Source organism: Cyprinus carpio, chromosome B25 (genome assembly GCF_018340385.1).
Source record: "Cyprinus carpio isolate SPL01 chromosome B25, ASM1834038v1, whole genome shotgun sequence".
Taxonomy (NCBI): domain Eukaryota; kingdom Metazoa; phylum Chordata; class Actinopteri; order Cypriniformes; family Cyprinidae; genus Cyprinus; species Cyprinus carpio.
Window position 1 is genome coordinate 8,583,922 of NC_056621.1, and position 23,667 is coordinate 8,607,588.

General features: G+C 36.5%; 1 protein-coding gene across 1 annotated transcript in view; it reads right to left on the bottom strand.

Annotated features, from left to right (window-relative positions):
* sv2bb (synaptic vesicle glycoprotein 2Bb) overlaps nucleotides 1-23,667 on the bottom strand; it is a 25,255-nt gene continuing 1,588 nt past the window's right edge. Inside the window, exons 2-13 of the mRNA XM_042752955.1 lie at nucleotides 9,251-9,924; nucleotides 4,517-4,697; nucleotides 3,950-4,101; nucleotides 3,720-3,853; nucleotides 3,171-3,260; nucleotides 2,919-3,032; nucleotides 2,751-2,839; nucleotides 2,368-2,532; nucleotides 2,129-2,262; nucleotides 1,858-2,058; nucleotides 1,539-1,698; nucleotides 1-1,182 (exon numbers count right to left, since the gene is read on the bottom strand). Of these exons, the coding sequence (XP_042608889.1) occupies nucleotides 999-1,182; nucleotides 1,539-1,698; nucleotides 1,858-2,058; nucleotides 2,129-2,262; nucleotides 2,368-2,532; nucleotides 2,751-2,839; nucleotides 2,919-3,032; nucleotides 3,171-3,260; nucleotides 3,720-3,853; nucleotides 3,950-4,101; nucleotides 4,517-4,697; nucleotides 9,251-9,710 (2,064 nt within the window). The 5' untranslated portion in view covers nucleotides 9,711-9,924 and the 3' untranslated portion in view covers nucleotides 1-998. The remainder of the gene's footprint in view (nucleotides 1,183-1,538; nucleotides 1,699-1,857; nucleotides 2,059-2,128; nucleotides 2,263-2,367; nucleotides 2,533-2,750; nucleotides 2,840-2,918; nucleotides 3,033-3,170; nucleotides 3,261-3,719; nucleotides 3,854-3,949; nucleotides 4,102-4,516; nucleotides 4,698-9,250; nucleotides 9,925-23,667) is intronic.

The window sequence follows — 23,667 nt, forward strand, 5'->3', positions numbered from 1 at the left end:
TTACCAGGAAACCAGTTTTATTTGCAGTGAGACATACATTACATCATCCAGACAACACATTGAGAAAAGACACATTACTTGGTAACTTACACACATGCAACTCAGCCAACAACACATACAGATATGTGGTTCTGTGAAGCTCAAGTCCAAAGTGACCAAACCATCCGACTTTTTCAGGATTCACAGTATTCAAAATAATAAAATAAGAGCGCAATAGAGAAAGAGAGTGAGAGAGCACTAAGAAACAACACATTTAGTGAAAGTCAAGGTAAAGCAAGGCTAGCTTTGTAAGGTACTCTGCCAATTTACAGGTAAAAAAGCAAAATTAGAAAACAGAGGAAGCACACGTAATGGTTTCTGCAGTGACCCAACAAACACAAGCGCACATTCTGCACCGAGCATCCGAACGCACAGCGACACATTGAGATCAGTCTCTTGACATACAGTAGGACACTTGCAAACACCAGGACAAAAATACACCTTTTATCAGTGGAGGTTACATCATAAGCAAAGGCAGAGGTTGAGACAATAGCAAATTACAAGCAATAGAATAAGATAAACAGAAAATCTGCAACAGTACCTGAATTTTTTGACCAAGAAATGGCACAGGATTGAGACTTCCATGACTCTGATTACCCCATCCAAGCAAATCTGGGACAGCTGTACTTTTCACTAGAGGTTTTTCTCTATAATACTCCCTGTAGATTTTTCTGAAACTATATAACTAGTGCAGGTATTTTTTGAGGCTCTAAATGACTCAACAGGCCTTTAACTTACTGTATATGAAATATCAGGCATATCTATACATTAATATTTGACTAGGAGTAGATCCATCAGTTGGTCCTTGTAGTTTTTGAATATTGGAATTTAATATTACATATTATGACATTAAAAGTATTTTTTTTTCTTGAATAAGCCCAATTTTATACATGCCAGCAGCTATCTCCACACTAATAGTCATTTACAATGGCTTGGACCAAACTTTCAGCTTCAGATTTTCACAGCAAGACCTTCTCTCTGGTCTCAGGCAGTTTCAGGGCCAGCACTCCTCCACCAACCAGAGCAATGCAGGACAGCAGAATGGGGATGACTTTGGTAATGCCTACGAATGAGGCAAAGATTGAGCTTCCCAATATTGCCGCCAACTTACAAATGGCATTTAAGACTCCAAACGCTGTGGCTCTGCAAAAAAAGTTAAGACCAGGCAATGAAAAGACCAGGCAAAGCTTTTCACATATCCTTTAAAAGTTCAGTTGTACTAAAACAATTTGTATTAAGTCCGTTTGTTTGCGAAGTCGGACTGATTATGTGATTGTAGTATTGTAAATAATGAATACTAAAATAGCATTGTTATACACTGCATCATGGTGTAATTGGACAAAACCCACTGTACTGTAAATATATTTGCGCAAGGTTAAGTAGGTGAGAGACTTTCTGTTAGCATAACAATACAGTGCTGCTAATGATTCTTTAGCACTCTTTGCAAATCTACTAGCAAAAACAACACTAATTACTTTAAAATTTTACATTGATTTTACCTTTTTGAAGCTGGGTAGAGCTCCACGGTGATGACTTGAATGCCGTTCCATGCTGCTACGCTAACGCCACAAAACAGACACTGCCAGGCTATGATGGCTGCCTGACTAAAGCTCAAGAAAAGGAAAAAAGTGCAGCCAGCGGAAATAAGCATCGAACCACCTGCAAGAGAACAAAAAGTGGTCTTCACAGGCTCCTCTTGGTTAGAAACAACTTTAGTGACTTTTTAGATTGCAAGCTACTAGATATAAACATTTCGATAGCATTTCTGAACATAGCTAAGCTAAGGTTTGTAGCCATTTAGGCATTGGTTCAGCTCACCTATAATCTTGATTCGTCCAATCTTGTCCATGAAGAGTGCCGAGATGATATTTCCAGGCAACACGGCTAAGCTGCCTAAGAAGCTGACTAAGTAGACGAGGACATCGTTCTCCTCCTCATAGTCTAAATGGCATCCTTTCTTGTTGTGCAGGAAAGTGACGTTCTCGAATGTACAGTCAATGAACTTTTCTTCATACAAGTCTGTGGAAATGAACAAACCTTGAGGTCTAGTGCACTAGAACAGCTCTGAATTGTGGGTAAGATCTCTTACCTGTGTCATAAAACACAGTACTGCGGATGGTGCAGTTCTCAAAGATCGTTTCTGTTGATCGGATGTTCTCGAAGAAGCAGTCCACGAACAAAGAGTCTTCAAACTTCACAGACTTCATCTCAATGTCGATGAACCTGCATGAAAGCACAAAGCCCACGTTGAGATACTACTGTAGCCTGACAATTAGGAAAAGCATTTGTGGATAATTGATGCTGCAGATGGCGTTTTTGTCAATGTACTTGTCGTTGATGTATTCTCCCTCTTTATGGACTTGGTTCTCCAAAGAGAAGTTGAAATGAAATTGCTCCACCTTCTCCCGGTGAAACACTTTCAGCTTAGATTCATACTCCTCATGCTGGAGGTGTTTGATCATGTCAGGAAACCACACAGAAAGCCCGTAAAAACTGAAATATACCACAAGAAGGAGAAGCAATGAAATAGTTTTCTAAGTGTGAAAACGCCACCAATTGGGCTAATGCAATGTGTTGCAATTCCATTTGCTGACACTAGAGGCACTAAAGTTACACACTTTCCCTTTAACTAAAGAAGAGATGAATAAAATAATCAATGCAGCAGTGTTTCAGGAGTCAAGAATAATTAGTAATTAGTAAAAGTGGTTTACCTAAATGCCATTGTGAACCATATGATGGCCATTAGCAGAGTCGCTAGTCTTAGATCACGACCAAAGAGGGACAAAACATTTTTTATGACCTGCACACAAAAGTAGCTTATATTAGAATTACATGTTGAAGAACGTACAGTCAATTGAACTGTTAGCTTTATGGTTTACCAGCTTGGTCAGTGTCAAAGTTCGAACCACCCATCTCTGGAAAGCAGTTCCAGTTGCAGTTTGAATCTCAATAAACTCATCCTCCTGTGTCTTTGGAATCTTGATATGAGTTACCTGGATAAAAAGATTCAGAATCCTTGAGGCATTATGATATAGAAAAATTCTTCACCATATTACATGAAGTAGAGCTAAGACAAAAAGTATTACATTACTCCAAACATCAAATCAGCTCTTGAAAATAATTCAACTTACAGTAAACACTCTCTCAGGTTCTCCTTTGGCTCTCCAGTTGGTGTCATGAACCTGTTTCAGGATCATCCAGGCTTCATCATGTTTAGCATTCTGAAGAGAATGTAAAATTATGCAATGAAAAACAAATTAATACTTTTATCCAGCAAAAATTCATTAAATTGATTAAAAGTGACAGTAGAGACATTTATGATGTCAAGTCAAGTCAAGTCACCTTTATTTATATAGCGCTTTTAACAAAAAAGATTGTGTCAACAAATTCTATTTGAGGTGAATAATTTCTTTTGAATTAATATAAGTTTGTGCTGTGTAGTTTAATGCTTTTTAGAGTAGGTATCACTTGGTTAGCTTAGCAACATGCTAATGTCAAACTTAATTTTGAATTGTTTGGCATAAGTTGCAAGTGGCAATCAGATTTGTGTGGTGCAAGTTGCTGTCTGTGAATTTCTGTCTGTGAGGTACCATGACAAGTAGCAGTTGTTTGTGTAGGAAGAAGGCAGCAAGTCAGCTCACTATGTAAGAACAGCGCTATTGTATATTTCAGCTATATACCTCCAGTAGGAAGCGTGGGCTCTCAGGCATGAATATTAGCCCAACAAAAGCCGCTATAGCTGGGAGAGCACAGACTAGAACAAACACCCTCCAGCTGTGGAACTGGAACTCTGTGCCCATACTGAAACCCCAGCCTGAAATACAGCAAAAACAACCAACATGTAAAAGCAAGGGAAAAAAAGAACATAATTCTTACACTGCTCTTACATACACAAAGTATACATATGTACCATATCGAGGGATGATGCCCCAGGCGGTGAAGGAGGCGTAGATGCCCCCCATCATCCAAAACATGCAAAGCCAGCTGAGATGTTCTCCTCTTTTGTTCATCTGCAGGAACTCAGAGAAGTAGGAGTACACGATTGGGACGGAGCCCCCAATTCTGTAAGACAACACATGGTCGCAGTTCTCTTACAATGCAGTTATTCCTGTCTGCAAAAATTCATTACCTCTTTCTTGTCCACAAAACCTGTAAATGGCCACGAAAGCATATTGACGAGACATCTAATGTGGTCTCAAGGGTATATTATAGCTTGAAAATACTACCAGAGGCAGCTAGATTGAGAGTTCCCCATGAATCAGTGCTGTAATTACCGCCCAGCATTGCTAGGTTTAAATTAGAAGTTGAGCCAAGGGAGAAGGGCTTGAGCCTGGACATGCCTGATTTACAGAAGGACTCAACCTCTAATGGAAAACAATGACTTATTGTCAAGCAATTATATGGAGGGCAGACCTTTGTGTTTTTTTCTTTCTTAATATACCACTATTTCTCTTTCTTTTTTTTTTCTCCAGCTTACCCAATTCCAGAGAACAGCCTGAAAAACAGGAAGAAGCCATATCCCTGGGCGAATGAGGAGAAGAAGGCAGAAATGCAGTTCATGGCCAGGACGATAATCAGACATTTCCGTCGGCCCACTTTATCAGCCAAGCCACCCCAAATAAATGCTCCGAACATCATTCCCAGGAAAACTATCAAACCTGCAGAAGAAACGATAAACCACATGAGATTGATTGACATACAGTATTTATAGTTATATCATAATACACACAGAGAGAGAGAGAGAGAGAGAGAGAGAGCATACTTTAATAAACATACATATATTTAATTATTTATCAGTTAATAGTCTCTCTTTCTCTCTTTATATATTGTAAAACATTACACATATTTTACCTCTCTTCTATTTTACAGTACCTCTAGGGGGCATCCTTTCCCAACTTCTTCCTTATTAGTACGCATTAAGATTCTCATAGTCCCCCAAAATACATTTATTGTGCAGTGTTTACTTTCAATCACTTATCTAATGAAATCCAATAGAGTCTACATGTGTTTTTAAATGACAAAGAAATATGTAAGATCAGAACTCAACCACAATCAATTTAAGCTAATGTAGATTTGGAAATGGAGGGAAAAGAACATCAAATGAGCAGTCACAAAGTTAAGTGATTGCAATAGAAGATTTTGTGGTCCTGGTCAATCTTAATGAGTGTGAGTGGGTGTTCAGAAGCTATACCAGGACTCAGGTGTGCAATTTGGCTGACGTAACACGTTAAGTGAATGTACCTGTCAGCGGGGTGCTCACTTAAGAGAGCAGCGAAAGAGCTGGCATTCAGTTTGAACCTTTGTGCAAATGTTGTACAATGACAGTGGAGGCATGTTATTATTATGCCAGTAAATTAACTGTTCTTTAAAGGGCAAGATTATTACGATTATACTTCAGGAATGCAGTAGAGGTTTGAATGGTTTAATGGTAATCATGCTTTAACATTAAAGTTTTTTTTTTAGCTCAAACATTAGGATTCACTTCCTATGACCTTGTCACATAAATTGCTTTGGATAAAAGTGTTCACCATATGCACACACATTATGGTTAGACTTCAGACTTATTACATCCAGAAATGACAGAATGCCTGTCATTGTTAATTTCTGCAAGATTTTGAACAAAAACTAGACTTGTATTCACAAACGGCTTACAAAATTCATCTTAACCTTCTAAAGAATTACAATTCTAAAACAATAATTTATTAGTTTATAATATTCTTAAATATTTAACAATTAAATATCAGGCATAAATATTTAAGCATTTATTCAATTATTAAATCATTCAATATAAATATTTTATTTAATTTTATTATGCTTTCAGCCAACATTATGAGTAATCTAGTACTCTCACCTATTTTTAACTCATTTTATCAAACCTATTCTGCATAATTCTGCAGATTTTCCCCTCAAAACTAAGTGTTGCACAGGCATGAAGCATGAGGGCCTGGCGTGGAGTACAGATGGTCATGTGGTGAAGGGGGTTCGGTGTAAGACTAGTGTGAAAGTGACAGCACCGTCCTCTATGAGGAGATCAACATATGGAGCTGAGCTGCCATTATCCCCCACCGCTCAGCATGAGGATCCTCCCAGCATCCCATTGGTCAGCCTTAATCCGCCGAGTCACACAGTCGTGACAACGTTTCAAAGCCAAAATGAGTGCTGAAGGCTAAGCCGATGCTGTGATTTCATTCTTTATTGTAATACAGATTGGCATGACAACTTCAGTTTGCATTTCAAGGGTTAAAGGTGACGTGTGTCATTTTTTTAATGGTAAAATTCTTTCACCTGTCCATGTTTAATATGTGGAAACTATAAATCAGCTATATGTAGGTTTATTCCCCTCAGAAGCAAAACATTCCTCTGTTTGTTTAAGAATTCCGACCAGCCTGACATTGCAACACCTACTCAGCCAATGGCATGAGTTCGGGCGGGGCTATACGTTTTTTTTTTTGTTTGTTTTTTTTTTGACCAATGAGAGATAAAGGAGAGTTAAGGAAACTATTTACATCAAAACCATTAAACTTATTTTGAAATCATGTTTGGTGAAGAAATAGCATAGTGGTGCAGTAATGACACATGTTTGTTGACCTCTTTTATATTAAAGTTCGAGACACACTGAATGACTAGATAATTAATCATCAAATAATAGTAATAAAAATTCTACTACTTGATTAGTAAGGGTTAGCTAGTCTTGGAAACCTTTTTGAAAATGTCTTCAAATTCGACCCTTATAAACAGCTTTATTTTATCGATAACCCTACAGACATTCTGAACGACCCCTTTGGCTGATATGTCAAGATTTTTATGATTTTTTATGAGGGTTGCATTTTTAAGACGACAAATTATAAATAGTGCACTTTTAAAAAATTATATGTGAATGCCCCCTAAAAACATTTGGAAAACATATAGATATAAAAAAACTCAAACTAGCCTAATTATTCAGGAATAAATGCCTCATGCCAAATTCCTGATCGCTTGTTAGGAATCCTATCAAAATGACTGGATTTTGCCTGCAAAAATTCAACAAACAATAGTAAACGTGACTGCATTTCAAAAGTTAGTTGACTAGCATTACAGAAACCCAACATGAAATCTGACGCAGTGCTAGGCCTAAAATGAAAACCACTAAGAAAACTCATAAAATTGGCAGACCTCTACAAGACGTCATATTCAGTTCTAGACCTGCAAGAAGCTAAAATGTCTCTGTAAAGACGGCATATCAGAACCAACCCCGATAGTGATGTGAAGTATGAACAAGCGAGTAAAGAATATCACCTGATGGCGATTGCAGAGGGAGGTGGGCACAGGATTATGTTTCAGAGCAAGGTCAGGAGAGTAGCTATCAATCTTTCGGGCTACTGCTGACTCAGTTGTTCTCCAAGACGGGTGTGCAGGGTAGAAAGTGCTCACTCATTCTGGCTCCCTGATGCTCACAGCCAGTCTTTACTCTCATGCACGCTGCTTCTACACACACATCAGTATCACTTATCCAGACGGGGGAAGGTTTTGCACTGTCACCTTTGGTGCCTTGGAAAATTCAATCTGATAGACAGATGTGTAGATTTGTCTTTATTATTACAAGGTAAGCTATAGTCTTTAAATCTGGCTTCCTTTTGTAACTAATAAATTAAGGGACAAGATTATTCAAAAAATCTTTGAATTATCAGGCATGTCTTGAATAATGTTTCTATGAAGTAAAATCAAACTAGTAATTAATCTTAATTTAGGTCCTGTATTACTATTACTACTATTACTATTATTATTTAAGTTCAGGAAAAAATAAAATAAAATAACCATTTTTTTTATAGTACCACAAAGCTTATGTCTCAACTATAAGGACAGGGGCACATTAAACACAACTACTCCAATTTCTATGTGTGCTTGGTCTTGCTTAATTGTTTCTCTGAGGCTTTAGTCTGTCCGAAAACCTACCCATCTCAGTCGTACCTTTGGGAGTCATGAGTCAGTTCCCCCGACCGCTTTACTAAGCAAGAGTGGATTGATGTAAAACCGAGCGTGAAACCCAGCTGCATGAATCCCAACTGTCGAGTGCTCCATTAGCTAATTTGAGAACTTCCTTAATTGATGGTCTCCTTAAGTACCAGCTGGCTAAAACTGACTGTATGCCATCATTCAGGTCTGTCTCAATTCACAAAATCACTACTAGGATTAATTACACTAAAACTTTTCATCAGCATGTGCATATGGAACCACATCCAGGACCCCATAACCAGCTAAATTTAATTCATGCGGTTTTGCTTGGTTGAGTTTTTGTTATAAAAAAGGACTCAGGAAAAAGGATATGAGCACATGGCTTACATCCAAGAAAATCCTGCATATATTCTCTATGATTGTTTATGCTAACTCTGTGTTCAATTTAAACTCAGATTAACAAAGGTTATGTATCTAATGGAATGCTAGCATAATGCTAACCACATACTGCACAGTGTACATCAGTGGTTCTCAACTCCAGTCCTCGGGACCCACTGCTCTGCACATTTTGTTTGTCTCCCTTATTTATCGCACCTGATTCAGATCATCAGCTCATTAGGAGAGAGATCCATGAACTGAACTGAGTGTGTCAGATTCAGAAACATTCAAAATGTGCAGAGCAGTGGGTCCCGAGGCCTGGAGTTGAGAACCACTGGTGTACATTGTATACAGCCTGCTACGTTTAAAAATAATGTGAAACCGTACACATTATGCAGTGCTAAATGTTTCAAACAGTTGTAATCTAAATTTTTTATCCCACAACCTCAAGCGAGTACTTCAGCTAATGGTGTCCATTTAGAATTTCTGCTAAATACGATTATTTAGCCTTTTGTTTATGTCTTATATCTTGTTTATGTCTCAATAAAGACATGTTAGCAACTTGATAGCTTGTTAAAATTAACCACGGTTTTATAGAAATAAAAGTGTAGTGACCATGTTTTTTTGGAATATTGATTACCATTTGTATAACCACAGTTTTACTGCAAAACACCATGGTTAATCTATGGTTAGTGTAGCAAAACCATGGTCAATTTGTGGTTACTATTTTTTAACTATTTTTAACCATGTCTTTTTGGGTTTTATTTAAATTAAACCATGGATCATTTCCATAAAGGTTTGCACTGGAAATGTAAGGTTGAGTGCAATGCATCATGGGAAACCAGTACCTATAGCCTAAGTGCAGTATACTTCTCATTTTGGTTAAAAAATCGTGACTTACCCAGCATTCCCTTCTCAGCGTGGGACAAACACATGTCTTTCTCTGCACTGGGTAGCACCAAGGCCACTACAAAGCACTCCACGCTGTCCGCCATTAGTGCCAGACCCAACACCACAAACAGGGTCCACTGGAACTTCCCATGTCCACAGTCCTCCATGATGTCCTCATATTGTTCAGCAAGCTCCTCCTGTTCTGACACGGCGTCTGCCACGGTCCTAGCTTTTGCTCTTGCCGCCCTCCGGGCAGCCTTGACCTCATCTGGATGGGGTATGCCCTGGTACTCCCCTTCATACATTTGATCCTCTTCATCGTGTCCCTCAGTGGCGTCACTGGCGGCGTCTTCCTCCTGGGGAGGGTAGTCAGTTTGATAACCATAGCCGTCCTGTCCTCCCTGTCCATACGTCCCATAGCTGTCTCCGTCTCCCTGGTGGTAAATGTTGTTGTGGTAGGGGTCCGCCATGGTTTCAGAGATGTTTTAACCTACACTGCACGTAGGAGCCTATATAGGCATAATCTGTAGCTGTGTTGGTTTGTGTTGGTGTTCTTTTGATCTGCTTGAGTGTTTACAGCTAAAGAAATCTTGAGAGGTCCCTTGAGTTTGACTGTAAGGATGGCAGTTGGTCACTTCTAATCACCTTTGATTTTCAGAGCTCTCATTGGGCCACATGCTGAGCCTGCAAATGGAAATCAACACTGAATCAGTTACACGGAAGCTTGAATAAATGCTTCAACAACAAGCTGGCAGCATTTGACTTCTATAACCACTCATGACACTGGTCCAAAAAACAGGCTGCTTAATCAGGCTTTATGAAGCCAAGGACAATTGACATCAGAGATTGAGTTAATGTCACAACATGCGTGGGCACCAAGAACCCACATTGGCATGAAAATATACAATTTGAGGTACTCTAGTACTTTGGGTTCCCAAAGTAGGGGTCGGGACCCCCCAGGTGTCGCGAAACCACGAGGAGGCAGTGAAGTGGGGTATGAGTGGTTAAAAGAAATTATCATTCATGTTTTCCTAACCCCTGGCCAAAAAAAAAAAAAAAAAAAATTAAATTAAATCATCTTTGAGAGCAAGGGGGCCCCCTGGTGTTTTGGGGGCCCTTTGCAGCTTGTGCATTTTGCGTATAGGGAGGTTCGGCTCTGTGCCCACCCAACTAATTAGGTAAGATTAATGTTGAAATGTAAGTAATGACTAAATTATAATAAAATAATGTTATTGTTGTTAGACTGTTATGTTCCTTTGAGTTGTCATATGCTATAAGTGCATGTGCGCAGTTGTGCAAAACGTTTGTATACTTTAACCACCTCAGAGGAAAGTGGGGGTCCCGAGGTACTGGCACTGTTATTTTGGGGATCTTGGGCTGAAAAGTTTGGGAACCCCTGCTCTAGTGATCGGGAAACGATGCTTTGAGAAGCACCCAGGCTTTTTTATCAACCATTCTGTAAATTGGATCCTTATTTAAGATAAATAGCACCTATCAAGCATCTGGTTCTACAGCTGACTCTTTGTAAAGATTGGATTTGATTTGGAAGAAATAAAGCAAATTAGTTCGTTTAAATCTACAATGTTGCAAGAATAAATAATAAAAATAATTAATTTAGAAAAAATATGTATGTATTTATTTATTTATTTATTTATTTATTTGTGTATGTTGGTATTTATTTATTTATATTTCATATAAAAGCCTATACTGACTGCAAAAATGCATATAAATACAGACAGATAGACAGACAAATAATCAATCAAACAAACAAACAAATAAATCATAAAAAAGTGGAAAATAATGGAAAAAGACCTGTTTTTTAGTAATGCATGTTTAATTTGTTGTACTTATGACTAATATGCATATTTCATTGAACTGCCCTGCTTGTTACTAAACACTAAATATCAATATTTCTATCAAATAACAAACCGAAAGTTATATTGTTTTTACTGTAATATTGTAAGATGTTTTATTGCATGATTGTTTATAGCCCTTTTTTGTATACCAGCATTAATGGCTATATTCATATCAATAAATAAACAAATAAATAAACATACAAATAAACAGTCATTAAAATAAAGAGCCAATTAAAATATGCAGGCAACTATATCTGTAAGTACAATAAATTAAACATGCATTCCTTAACAAAATCAGCCCTTTTTTCTTGTAAGGCATGTCATGGCATGCTGCATTAACGTTCCTTCCTTTGTTTCACACTTTTTTAAATAGGCTTTGTAAAGCCGTGACCAAATGAGCTCACAAATGAAACCTAGGCCTGTCACAAGACACAGAGGCCTCTTCCCATTTATTCGAAATCCGTTTGGGTCTCCAATAATGCAGCAAATGAGATCGGTCTCACTCGACACAATTCTCGCTGTCTTTCTGCCTCAAGCAAGGTTTTACACAAGGATTTATTCCCATGTCTTATTCCCACCGGTCCATATATTCACAACACCAGCAGACAGACAAACTGTGATTTATAATGTAGAAGAGCACTCTACTCCCCCATACATATGTTAATACTGTCCATCCTATCTGTTACTACCTGTAAGACCCGTAGACTCATTACAGGAAATGGCGCTATAGCTGAGACTCTCATGAATTAGGTGTGCGGGTTATTAGTTTAGTTAAACAAGAACCCTAATTTAAATTTCTTTGGTTGGAGCGTGAGGGCACAAGTGGGATCATCCTTTGCATTGCTAATTTGAACAATCATATAATGAATGGTGAGGTCATAGACATGAGCCTGTTCCAGATTAATTAGCACTGATGAAGAAGACATGAAAATGATATACATTTAATCAGACTCATTCATTTTAGATTTGTCTAAATTAATTATATTTATGGGATTTTATGGATTTAATTAGACAGAACAGCAGAGAGAAGAAAGAGAGCGGGAAAGTGATATGAAATATTACCAGGAGCATGTGTGCTAATGCTAAGGTGGTCTGCAATAACAGGAGAGAGCTAGCCATTAACATTTCCATTTATGAGTGCTAAAATCTTCATTAACTATCCTGAGCTGTGATGTCAAAGGGAAAAAGTCAGTTTCATGCTTTGGTCACTAGAAAAAATCTACTGTAATTTAATTAATTGTAGCCTATTTAGTTCCTGATATAGGCTAAAAAAAAAAAAAAAAGAAATTGTGTTGTTTGTTTTGTTTGTTGTGCTAACTGTGAAATGATATGTATGATATTTTGTATATTATGTTAGAAATGGTTAAATTAAACCTTTTTGTTCGGTTATCCACTAGCTTCACATACCACTAGTCTATTAACCTGCAAAGCATATAGCTAATTAGCTGATTAGCAAGACATCTAAGCCGCTAGCCTATTAGGCTGCAAGTTGGCATATCAAATTAAAAATTTTAATTTGGTTAGCTGTAGCTTTAGCTTACATACCACTATTCTTTAAACATGCAAAGCATGCGACTAGTTGATTAGCAAGCCATCTAAGCATGCAGATAGCTTATTAGGCTGAAGGTTAGCATGCTGCTAGCTGATTAGCCTGCTAGATTAGTTATCAGTGCTACAAAAGAATAGCTGGAAAAACTATTTTGATTATCTATGAGGAGATATGAAATGTTATGTTTTTGAACAGGCATTACACATGGCTACATCTTGAAAGTATAATTTTATTCAACAGCATCTAACAACAGGCGCTAACTGGACCATGCTAAGCAGCCAAATCAGAACTGCTCTAACATGCAGGTAAGCATTTTATCATTGCTGCATTCACACATTTTGCAGCACAAATTAGACAACTTGCAAAACATTAACGCCTGCTAAGTTTAACGGTGTACAGGAAAGACTATTATCAAGATGGGAGGTACACAACCAAAGGGTTAAAAGTAAAACACGTTCAGTCTATATTCTCGAGGGTCATCAGCAATACAGAGAATATGATTTCCCTCAGGAACTGATCCGAACAAGGCCTATTAGAAAACTGTTGTTGGGGCAAAATCAATTTGCAATCATTTGAGGTGGCGCACTTCCCTCCAAATTCCCATGTCTTGTTAAACATTACTTCCCATCTGTGCATTATAAGAGAGGGGTGATTCTGGCACAGCTCTGTGCAAAACTGCTAGAGCTCATTAAATGGCTTTTTATTCAAGATTGATTCACTTCGGTTTTTCGTGTCCTGTGTGGATAACAATGGATTTGTTTATTGTCCAGAAGAGGACTGCACTGAGGTAAATGTGCAATTTGGCATTTTCTCAGCTCGCAGGCATCTGCGACAAAGTGACTTATTCCCTGTTGACAAAGACAAGTGAAGGTCAGAGTTTCCAGATGGGTCTTTCTCAAAAAGAATCACTTGCAGGTTCATCTGATACCTTTTCCATCGAGCCTGCAGGAGACATTTGGCTCTTTGCAAACTGATACAAGAGAACATTTCTAGCTGTATTTTCTGAGCAGTAGTTACTATGACAATGCCAATAGTTTCTATGACAAGCAGGGGAACTTGAGAGTTAAGGCAATGACTGTTTTGTTATTCAGGCTAAATATAAATGCTAAAAAAGCATACTTGAAGAAACGTGTAATCAATACTTGTATGCATTGCATGAACACAGTACTTTAAACATATGGCGAGATCGCAGAAATCAATAATTTTGCAATAATTTGTAATAATACATATGTCCCCCAGTCAGCAAGTTCTTACACTGAATTTGAATAAGAATTTAAATGTCTAATTTTTAAAAAAATACCGTAAAACATCTACCAGGTATTAATTTATAAATAAATAAATAGTATTTAATTTAATTTCATAAAATGTAAATAAAATGTAAATAAAACTATTCCTTTAAGTGTGTCAATTTCTGCACTCATATATAATTTATATATTTTTGTAAATTTTAGATAAGAAAATTTCACAAGACAATGGTATTTCTGTTATTCGTCTTAAAAATTCATGTTCAGAAGTTGATTCATGTGTTTAATGTTACTTGCTGTTTCTTTTTATTAAATGTGAAATTAATTGCTATGTTTTCTTCAAGTGTGTGCTACAAGTGGCCCAAAAATACCTGTACATATACTGACTATAGAAAGATTGCAACTCAAAAATAGTACTGCAACTCGTGCCATTTCAGGTAAATGACGTGTGTATAGTAAAATAACTGATTTGTGCATGGCAGAGCCTTGAGAACCTTCCCTGAGAGAGAACACACTGCAGCAAAAATACAGCCATGGTAAAAGACACTTCCAGTGCACTGCACCGCACCCACGTCAAGCCAAATATACAACACATGCGTCAAACCATAGAAGCCTGGACATGAAAGATTCAGTAGGCTAACACTCTGTCACATGGAGCCCGTCATTCATTAACCATGGGGATAACAAGATTCAGGTAGTTGAGATGTGATTTTCTGTTTTTCTGACAGAGAAAAGCTCCTGTCTACCTCTTCTTTGTCCATGAACCACATATTCTTGACATTATGCATAAAATGCCCTTTAGAGAATATTCCAAGATGGTAGAACAAAGCAAAGGGTGCCAAAAAAGTCTGAAAGGGAGATCAGAACAAATAAACAAAATAATAGGGAGGCTGCTGTGAAGGAGCTGATGTGATATCTCTCCCTCTCATCATATTTTATAGCTCATTATCGAAGACATGGCACAGCGTGAGAAATAACAGGCTCTTCAAACGGCCCTCATATCACACTATTCCTCAAAATGGAAGAAAATTTCACCAAAAACTGCAAGACTGTGGATGGTTAGATGTGTGTGTGCAGCTATCGGGGACAGGAGCTATAACTAAAACCTATTACATCTCAGTTTTCATCATACTTCTGATCATTACAGCCCTGAATATTTATTATCCTACCCATCCAAAATAATAAGAATGTTCACGCACCCATTTCATAGCTATACTTTATATTATACCATCCATGCAATGGGTCCCACAATCTCTTACAGTGTTATGTGCTGTACAATGTCTCAAGAAGTCTTTCTGAACAAGTTAGTTATGTTGTTTTACTTTTTATTAGTGTAATATCATTAGTGATGTATATGAATGAGTAATAATGTGCTGATAAATAATAATAATAATACTGCAGATGATGAGTGTGTCTGTGTTTTTTATAATATTAATATTTAACACTGAGTAACTTAAATTTTAGACACTATATTGCCAGATATTTTTTGTCTGTTTTTGTTCACTCTACAAAAAAATTGTTCCAAACAACACCACAGCTAAACCGCTACAAGCTACAACACACTGGTGTCTATCAATTCCTATCAGTGTTTTTGAATCATCTTAATGAAGACAGAAACTGGTTTAACTTCTGAACAATTCGGCTGAATTAATGATTCAACGATTCGTCCGTGAATGAATCAGCATTTTTTAATGAATCATTCAAATGAATGAATCAGTGAATCACTCAATAAAACAGTCACTTGTCACCACCTTTTAAGCAATACGGCAGCAATCAAACTGCTCATAATCAAATATAAAGATCAGTCTTTCTGAGTCTAATGAGGTTAATCATATTCACTGATAATTTGAAATCTGTCCTGATAATATTCACGCTTGTTACTCATTCAGATCAATTAGTAATTAGTGTCTTGTTCTCATGGAATCTCTGAAACATACTGACACTGACTGGGATTTCTTTGTCATGCATTGCACTGTTTCCTTTGAATCACAGAGCTGCATGGCTTCCCTAAACATTATATATGTATCTAGGCTATGAGCAGTCGATTCCTTTGGTATTGGATCTTTTCTAACACTGCAGGTTTAGACTTGAATCTGGGGCATGAAGTACTCGGGGTTAATTTTTCTCAAAGCACACCCTAAAATAAGCACTGAGGGGTAATATTTTGTAACGGAGAAGTTGCTGTAGTCTGTAGATTGTTTAAACAGGTCAAACCATCTTAACAGTCATGTTCTGCTGAGATTTATTAGGGTCTGAGCACTGATGGTCCGAGGACCCTATTGGAATTGCTCAGGTTCTTCTTCTTGTTCTCCAAAATGCTTTGTTTCTTTTTTTTTTTTTAGTTTATGAGTTAAATTTATGTGAGTTTTCTGGCTGTGGTAAAATTGCTTAATAGCGTCGCCTATAATATTTCAACAATGTACCCCTTGAGCTATGTTTCACATACATGTATGAAATTTGGTAGACACATGTAACACACACCAATACCTACAAAAAAGTCTCCAGGTATGAAGTCCAAGACTCAGCAGGAAGTTTGTCATTTTGAAATTTCTCAGCAAGTTTTGTGTCGTTTTTGCCATTTTCAGGCGTTTATTTAAACAAACTCCTCATAGAGATTTAAACAGATCAACACCAAATTTGGTCAATGTAATCTAAAGCCCTTTGTGACATTAAATTGCAAAGATCTTGAGTTTTCGTTGAAGGGTGTGTCAGTGGCAGCCTGACAAACTTCGATGTTTCACCATGAAATAGGAAATTGTTATAATTCAGGCATATAATATCTGATCTGCCCCTAACATTTGATAAGAGTCCTGTCCTGAACACAACTCCATGCCCATATTCAGTTACAGTCATAGCGCCACCTGCTGGCAACAGGAAGTGGGATGTTTTATGCTCTAACTCCTCCTCCTAGAGATTTAATGACATCAACATTATATTAAGTCAGTCTACGCTAAAGGCCTTTGCAATGTTAAATTGCGAAGATCTTGAGTTTTCGTTAAAGGGCGTGTCCGTGGCGGCGTGACAAACTTTGATATTTCGAAATGGAAAAGGAAGTTGTTGTAGCTCAGCCATAAAATGTCCGATCTGCCCCAAATTTCACATGTTCGATAAGAGTCCTGGCCTGAACATATTTAAAGGCCAATATTCTGTTATAAGCATAGCGCCATCTGCTGGCAACAGGAAATGACTTGTTTCACACCAACGTAAACATGCAATGTCTGATCTGCACTAGACTTCACATGTTTGGTGAGACTCCTGGCCTGAAGACATCTAAAAGCCAATATACAGTTATAATCATAGCGCCATGTTTTACACTAACTCAAACATACCATGTTCTGCACTGCACTGTTTGATCAAAGTCCTGGCTTGAAGACATCTACATGCTAATATTCAGTTATAGTCATAGCACCACCAGCTGGTAGCAGGAAGTTTGGCACATATAAATGAATTTGACATAATCCTCCTATATTTACCACTTTAAAAGCATATTGCCCACCATTGGCTGTTTCCCTAAAGCTACCGGATGGCTGTGTGCCCGGGTGTGAGAGCCCTTTCAACGCTGCTTGCAGATTTAATTTTGAAATGTTATGTTTAGGGGTCCAGGGCCCCAAAGATTTATGTGCAAAAATAATAAGTCTTAATTAATAATTAAAATATTAAAATTATAAGCTCCACCAGGTAACTAACAGTTTTGTAAGAGGACCGATTATCCCTGACCAGGTAGTTCAGTTAATCAGACAGCTAAACCAGACTGGATCAGCTAATGACCAATCAGAAGCTAGTTTTAGCTGGATAATTTAACAACATGCTGTATGTTGTGACAATGATAAATGTGGAAAATGATGTTGTATTTTCACAAATAAGTAGAAACACTTGACAAACACCCACTGACAACAAAACTGCAGTCAAAATCCCATGTGGTTACCACAAATGTCACATCTTTCAAAGCCACCGTGACCATAGCTCTCATGACAGTGACATTTTCATTATCAGAGATGCTATTTCTAACCTAGTGAAAGATGATCTAATTTAGCTCTCCCTGAAAGTGCTGATAGACTCAAACTTGTGGGTTAATCTGAGAGAGGTAAAGTATGGCCTCTCCAAACACCGGGAGCCTGCTGTTAACTCATCATGATCTGACCATGAGGCTCCTGTGTTGCTCCCCGGCATCTGCCTTTAAAGCTTAATATAAAATATGAATCACAGCTCCAGGAAGACAGATTCAAATATCATTTTCATTTGTTTCTAAACCCTGCTAGTCTCCAACTAGGAACTGTTTACGTCAGAGGCTGGGCAGCAGGAAGATGTCTGCACCAAATGAAGTTTATAGAACAACAGCATCTCTGGCAGGACTAATGCAAGTCATGCTACTGTCCGTTTCTTTCAGCTGTCTGTTTAAAATAAAACACACATATATTTAAATAATATAGAATGTAATTATTTAAATGACATAAATACAATTTTTTTTAACTGATATGAAATGCAAATATTGGAAAAATGATACAGAAGAAAATCAAATAGTTTTGTAAAGACATGAGGTTGAGTAAATGATGATGGCATTTTCATTTTGGTAGAACTTTAAAAGCTGAAAAATCTGTCAATTTCTATAGTGGTTAAGGCCCGCGAAACAAGACCTGAATGTCTACAAATCAGTAAATGATCTCCATTTTCACTGACCTTTATCTCTGAGAAGTTATGTGTGAGGGGAAAATAACAGAGAGAATCAGTTAGTGAGATCAGTTGTCGTCATGACAGATGAGAGCTGCAATTTAATCCTTCAGAAATTTTATTCTGTCCACTGGCCACGGATGGCTTTAGATTACTCTCTTTCTCTCTCTGAGCCAGAGTGCGTAGATGACATGAGAAAAGGATTTATCTTCTCCGTGTCTCTCCGTTGTCTTATTGCATTTTGTTATTGTCGTAGACAGCCGATAGCAGCTAGCATCTCTCATCAGTGATAAAGTCTGGCGTGGAAACTTTCTTTGCTCACTTGGAGGAGGAAATGACAGTCTGCCTCTGCGAGACAAAGCCAGTCCTGTTTGGTTTGTTTAACAGACTGGTTTTATGAGCTGCTCACATACACAATGAGACCAATAGAAGTCAAAATGGAACCTATTTGCTTTCCTAATGCACGTTCCTGATCTTATGATAAATGATCCATTGGTCATTATTGCAGAAATAGAGTATAGTTTAGCTTTGTAATATTTCAAATCATAATAACTATAATAACATAAAATAATAAAAACATAATTATAATAACATTTCTCTGAAACAATTCTTTTTACTTTACTGAATACAATAAAATGTAACCCGCAATTAAAATAATATTAGATATAATAAAAAATAAAACAAATATATATTATATATAATAATCAGTTTTTAATGTATCTTTATTTCTTGTTAATTTTATTCTGTTTATATTTAATAAAAAATTCTATTGATTTATTTGTATTTATTTCAATATAAAACCTTAAAATATTTAAAACAAATATATAATATTATAATCAATATTTAATTTACCTTTATTTCTTGACAATTTTATTATTTTTATTTTATATAAAAATTAAATTGATTTATTTGTATTTATTTCAATATAAAACCTAAACCTAAAATCTATACATAACATTTAAACATAAAAAACAATAGATACAAATGAGAGAAAATATTAAATTATTTGTTATGAGAATATTTACTCTATTGAATATGAAATAATTATATTCACAATTCTTATATAATATAATATAATATAATATAATATAATATAATATAATATAATATAATATAATATAATATAATATAATATAAAGTTTTCGTGTGTTTTTTCTTTTTTCTTTAATTGTATTACTTTTATATTACATAAAAATATTTTTATATTTATGTATTTGTATTTATTTTTATATAAAAATTGGTCTAAAATTGTAATGTAAACAAAAAATAGTAACAATTAAATGATTTATTATTAGAGTAATTTATGTCATATACATTTATAACTTTGGTGAAAAGCTTTCATCTTGGTTAACAGCAGCTGCATACACAGCACACAGTGCATGTTGATGTATGTTTCTACACAACCCCACCCAGCACTTCCCTCTCCAGCTCTCCCTTGATGAAACAGCCAGCTGGGTGTTACATAACCGCTCCTTTCTGAGTTCACGTATGCACCTATTTTCCTGCTCCCGTGTGCAGTTTTTCTCCCTTTAATCAAAAGATATTCACATAATTCAGAAATGTTATACGGCTTCTATGTAACATGCATAAAACAGCCAATCTGATGTTTTAATTGCAGGTATTGGGGTTAATTTTTATATTCAGTAATTAATTTCAATCATCTGCTGGAGAACTAAATGAAGATGCTTGACTGGGATTTGCTTCTCAGGTGTGCCATGGTTTAATGTACTGTAGTCACTTCAGAACAGTCACAATTTTATATGTGGGATCATCACCAAAGGTCATCACCCATGGTGGTTTGGATGTAAGCTCACATGGTAAATGATTAAAAATAGCTTTTGAAACTTTGAAAGATCTATATTGGGCATCATGCAACAAAGGGTTAAATCTAATATCTTACAATGAAAGCACTGAAATGAACTACATGCATGTGTATTTTCAAATCTACAATATCTTCTATTTTTAATCTTGTGGTAGCCACACATTCGATAACGCTCTTTTAATACCATCACGCACACATACAGACAGATCGGGAGGGATAAAAACATTTTGAGAGGTCCATTAAGCTGAAGATGAGACTACATCTCACCCACGTCTATTTCTGAGCTTGGAGGTGCATGCATTACTATTACAAATTCCAGGTTATTAATTGATTTCCGTGCTTTGCAATTCAGCAGTGCACACATAAAACATGCTGGGTGAAGGGTTATCAAGATGTCCAATAGCTGACAAGACTCTATTTGTAGCATAGCATGTGTTAACTGAAACGACTTGTGTTTATGCCCTTTCAGCATTACAGTGCTAACGTTAGATTCATTTTCAAAGTGTAGATGATGCGATTTAGTGCCGATAAGCAGGTGTGGATTGCCCATTGTATTGTGGATAGCGTCATATCGCTAATGGCAACCAGAGGTTTGTATCAATGGGACCCATTAGGAACACGCTAAGTCTTATTGATTTCCTTGACATGACATGATAAAATGTCCTCATATCCATTAACCAAATGATGCCCTTTGCATGGCCTAAATTATCTTTAAATGATAGGTGAACGAGAGTCAGTCTATAGATAACTTGAGGTATTTTATCATCTCTGATTACAGCTATATCATTTTAATTTGAACGTATCAGTTGTGTTTGGACTCCAAAATAAGCATTGTGTTTAAAAATAAATTAAGAAATAAGAGAACGAGTGGCCAGAAAAGCTTTAATGATATATAATTTCATAGTTTTTCCATTGCAGCTGGTAAATGTAATCAAGGTTAAGGGTTAAGCATTTAATTTGATTAGATTATGATATTATTGTATTGTAAGTCGATTTAGTTTTAATGAGAAAGTGCAAACGTTTTACGTTTTGGCGAACTGGTGACAAATTTGTTTGAATTCGTATAAGTCTTAGAAAAAGAGACCTTTTTAAACATGAAAGTTTATCGCTAAACCTAATCCTTAGTGGAGGGCAAGAAGATCGTACAAAACCACAAACGAAATTGTACAAATTCTTACGAATTCACCAAAACATAAAATAGCTACGAATTACCATTAGAGTGTGATGTATAATCATAGGATATTAAACTTTTATAATGCATCCTGTGTCTGAATTACACACAACTGAATAGAAAATATTATCATAATATAATCGGAAACTGATTGGATGTTAAAAAGTGGGCATTATCCAACTTAAACTTGGTCTAAAGTCTAGCACAATATTTTTTCTTTGTAATTTAAAGAGTGCGTTAGTAATATGCACCTATAGGTGAGTGCACAACGCGAGTACACTTTGCTTATTACATGCACAGGGACACGCAGCAGCACACAAACATTTTTAAAAATGAAAAATGACATTCCACCATGTACTGTAAATATCATAAAAAGCCGTGGTGGTGAGAGCGAATGTGTTTTTTAGGGGATGTGGGATGAGACTCTGATTGGTTTATTGCACGTTACGCCCAAAAAACACCCATTACTCATTAAGAGAATAGGGACAACCCTTTTAGACCATATGCCCCGGCGCGCCGACCGTTTTCCCATCGTTAAACTAGCAAAAGTTTATCAGGACACGCCCTGAGTGCACCTGTGCTGTGCACTTTAGACCATGCGCTTAGATCAATAAAATAGGGCCCCAGGAATGCACATTAAGAAAGCCAAATTTGATTTCATATTGACTTAAACAACTGAAAAAGGAAACACATCACCTTTAAAGTCACACATTTTGTGCAGCTCTTGTCGGTCATTATGGAAATGAGATGTTGCATTTTCTTGCACATAGTCAGTAGAACTTTCCACTCCCATCTGCACTTTTTTTGGAATTAAGCTCTGCCGTTAAATTGCCTTGTTTAGTAAATCTGGCTTCAAATGTGCACCATAACACATGCCTTAGATAAAACATGATGGCTCAACCACTTCAAATGAATTTTAAAATGATATTTAAAATATCTTTGTCTGAATGCATAATTATTCAATTAAAAAGCAGCATAAAGGGGGTAAATAAAAGAGGCTCAGGGTGAAAATCCGCCATGTCGATCTATTAGGGAGAACCCTGCTGCGACCAAAGCTCTAGTAAAATATTAAAGAGTCTGCAGACCTTCATGCACTTGCTAAATTCAGCAACATTTCCTTCTACAGCTATTAATGACTATTAATACATATATATGTTTTATTTATTTCTAATTCTGCTTGTTATTCAAAGAATGCTCCTTACTGACAAGGAAACTGAGTATTTGTGATGCTTAGCAAGATGCTTTATTGTGGTGATGTTGACTGTAACACCTGTCATGCAAAAAAAGTTTAATCCTCATGGTTTCAGGAAGCTGGTTCAAACAAAAGAGAGAAAGAGTGAGAAAAAAAAAACAACAGAGCTCTTTTTGCAATACATCAAAGCGTGAGTTTCAGGGACGTTCTGCTCCAGCATTTTTTTTCTGCTCCCTCTTGAGATTCACTGTCCAGAAAAAAGCTTCTCTCGCAAACATAAAACACAAGCCAACTGTAGGACTGCAAAATTGGCATTACATTAACTGCCAACGCTAGGCTGAAAAAAAAACAGAGCTATTTTGCACAAGCTCACATTCAGTTTTGTCCATGTAGCTTAGTTACAGATTACTAAAATATGAGCAGTAAATAAAGACAGATGAAAGTTAGTTGTGAAATTGACTGTGAAGTCCCAGTTTAGGCAGACAGTACAAATAGGAACAAATTGTACGTAGTTTCTTATTAACCTAATTCTTCATATAACAAGATCTCAGTGCTAAATGCTATTAGATTTCACATCTTTGCTTTATATTTGGATCATTGTAGAAAAAGAATGTGGATTTAAATATATTATACTCAGAATGCTGGTACTATGCTGGTAAATTTCACAATTAATTACAAAGAAATGGCAGGTAAAACTTGTATTAAATGTGAAATATTTAATTTTGAAGTGTGTGTGTGTGTGTGTGTATATTCACCCATCTATAATAAATTTTCTAGTGTTTCTCTATGGACAGAATCTGATCTGTGAATTTGGATAAGTATGAATGCAATTTTGAAATGATTCAAAATATAGTGAAATGTTGCTTTTCACTTGTAATAGTGACACAGGGTAAAGTTTGAATTGACCTACTGACCCGTTGGACAT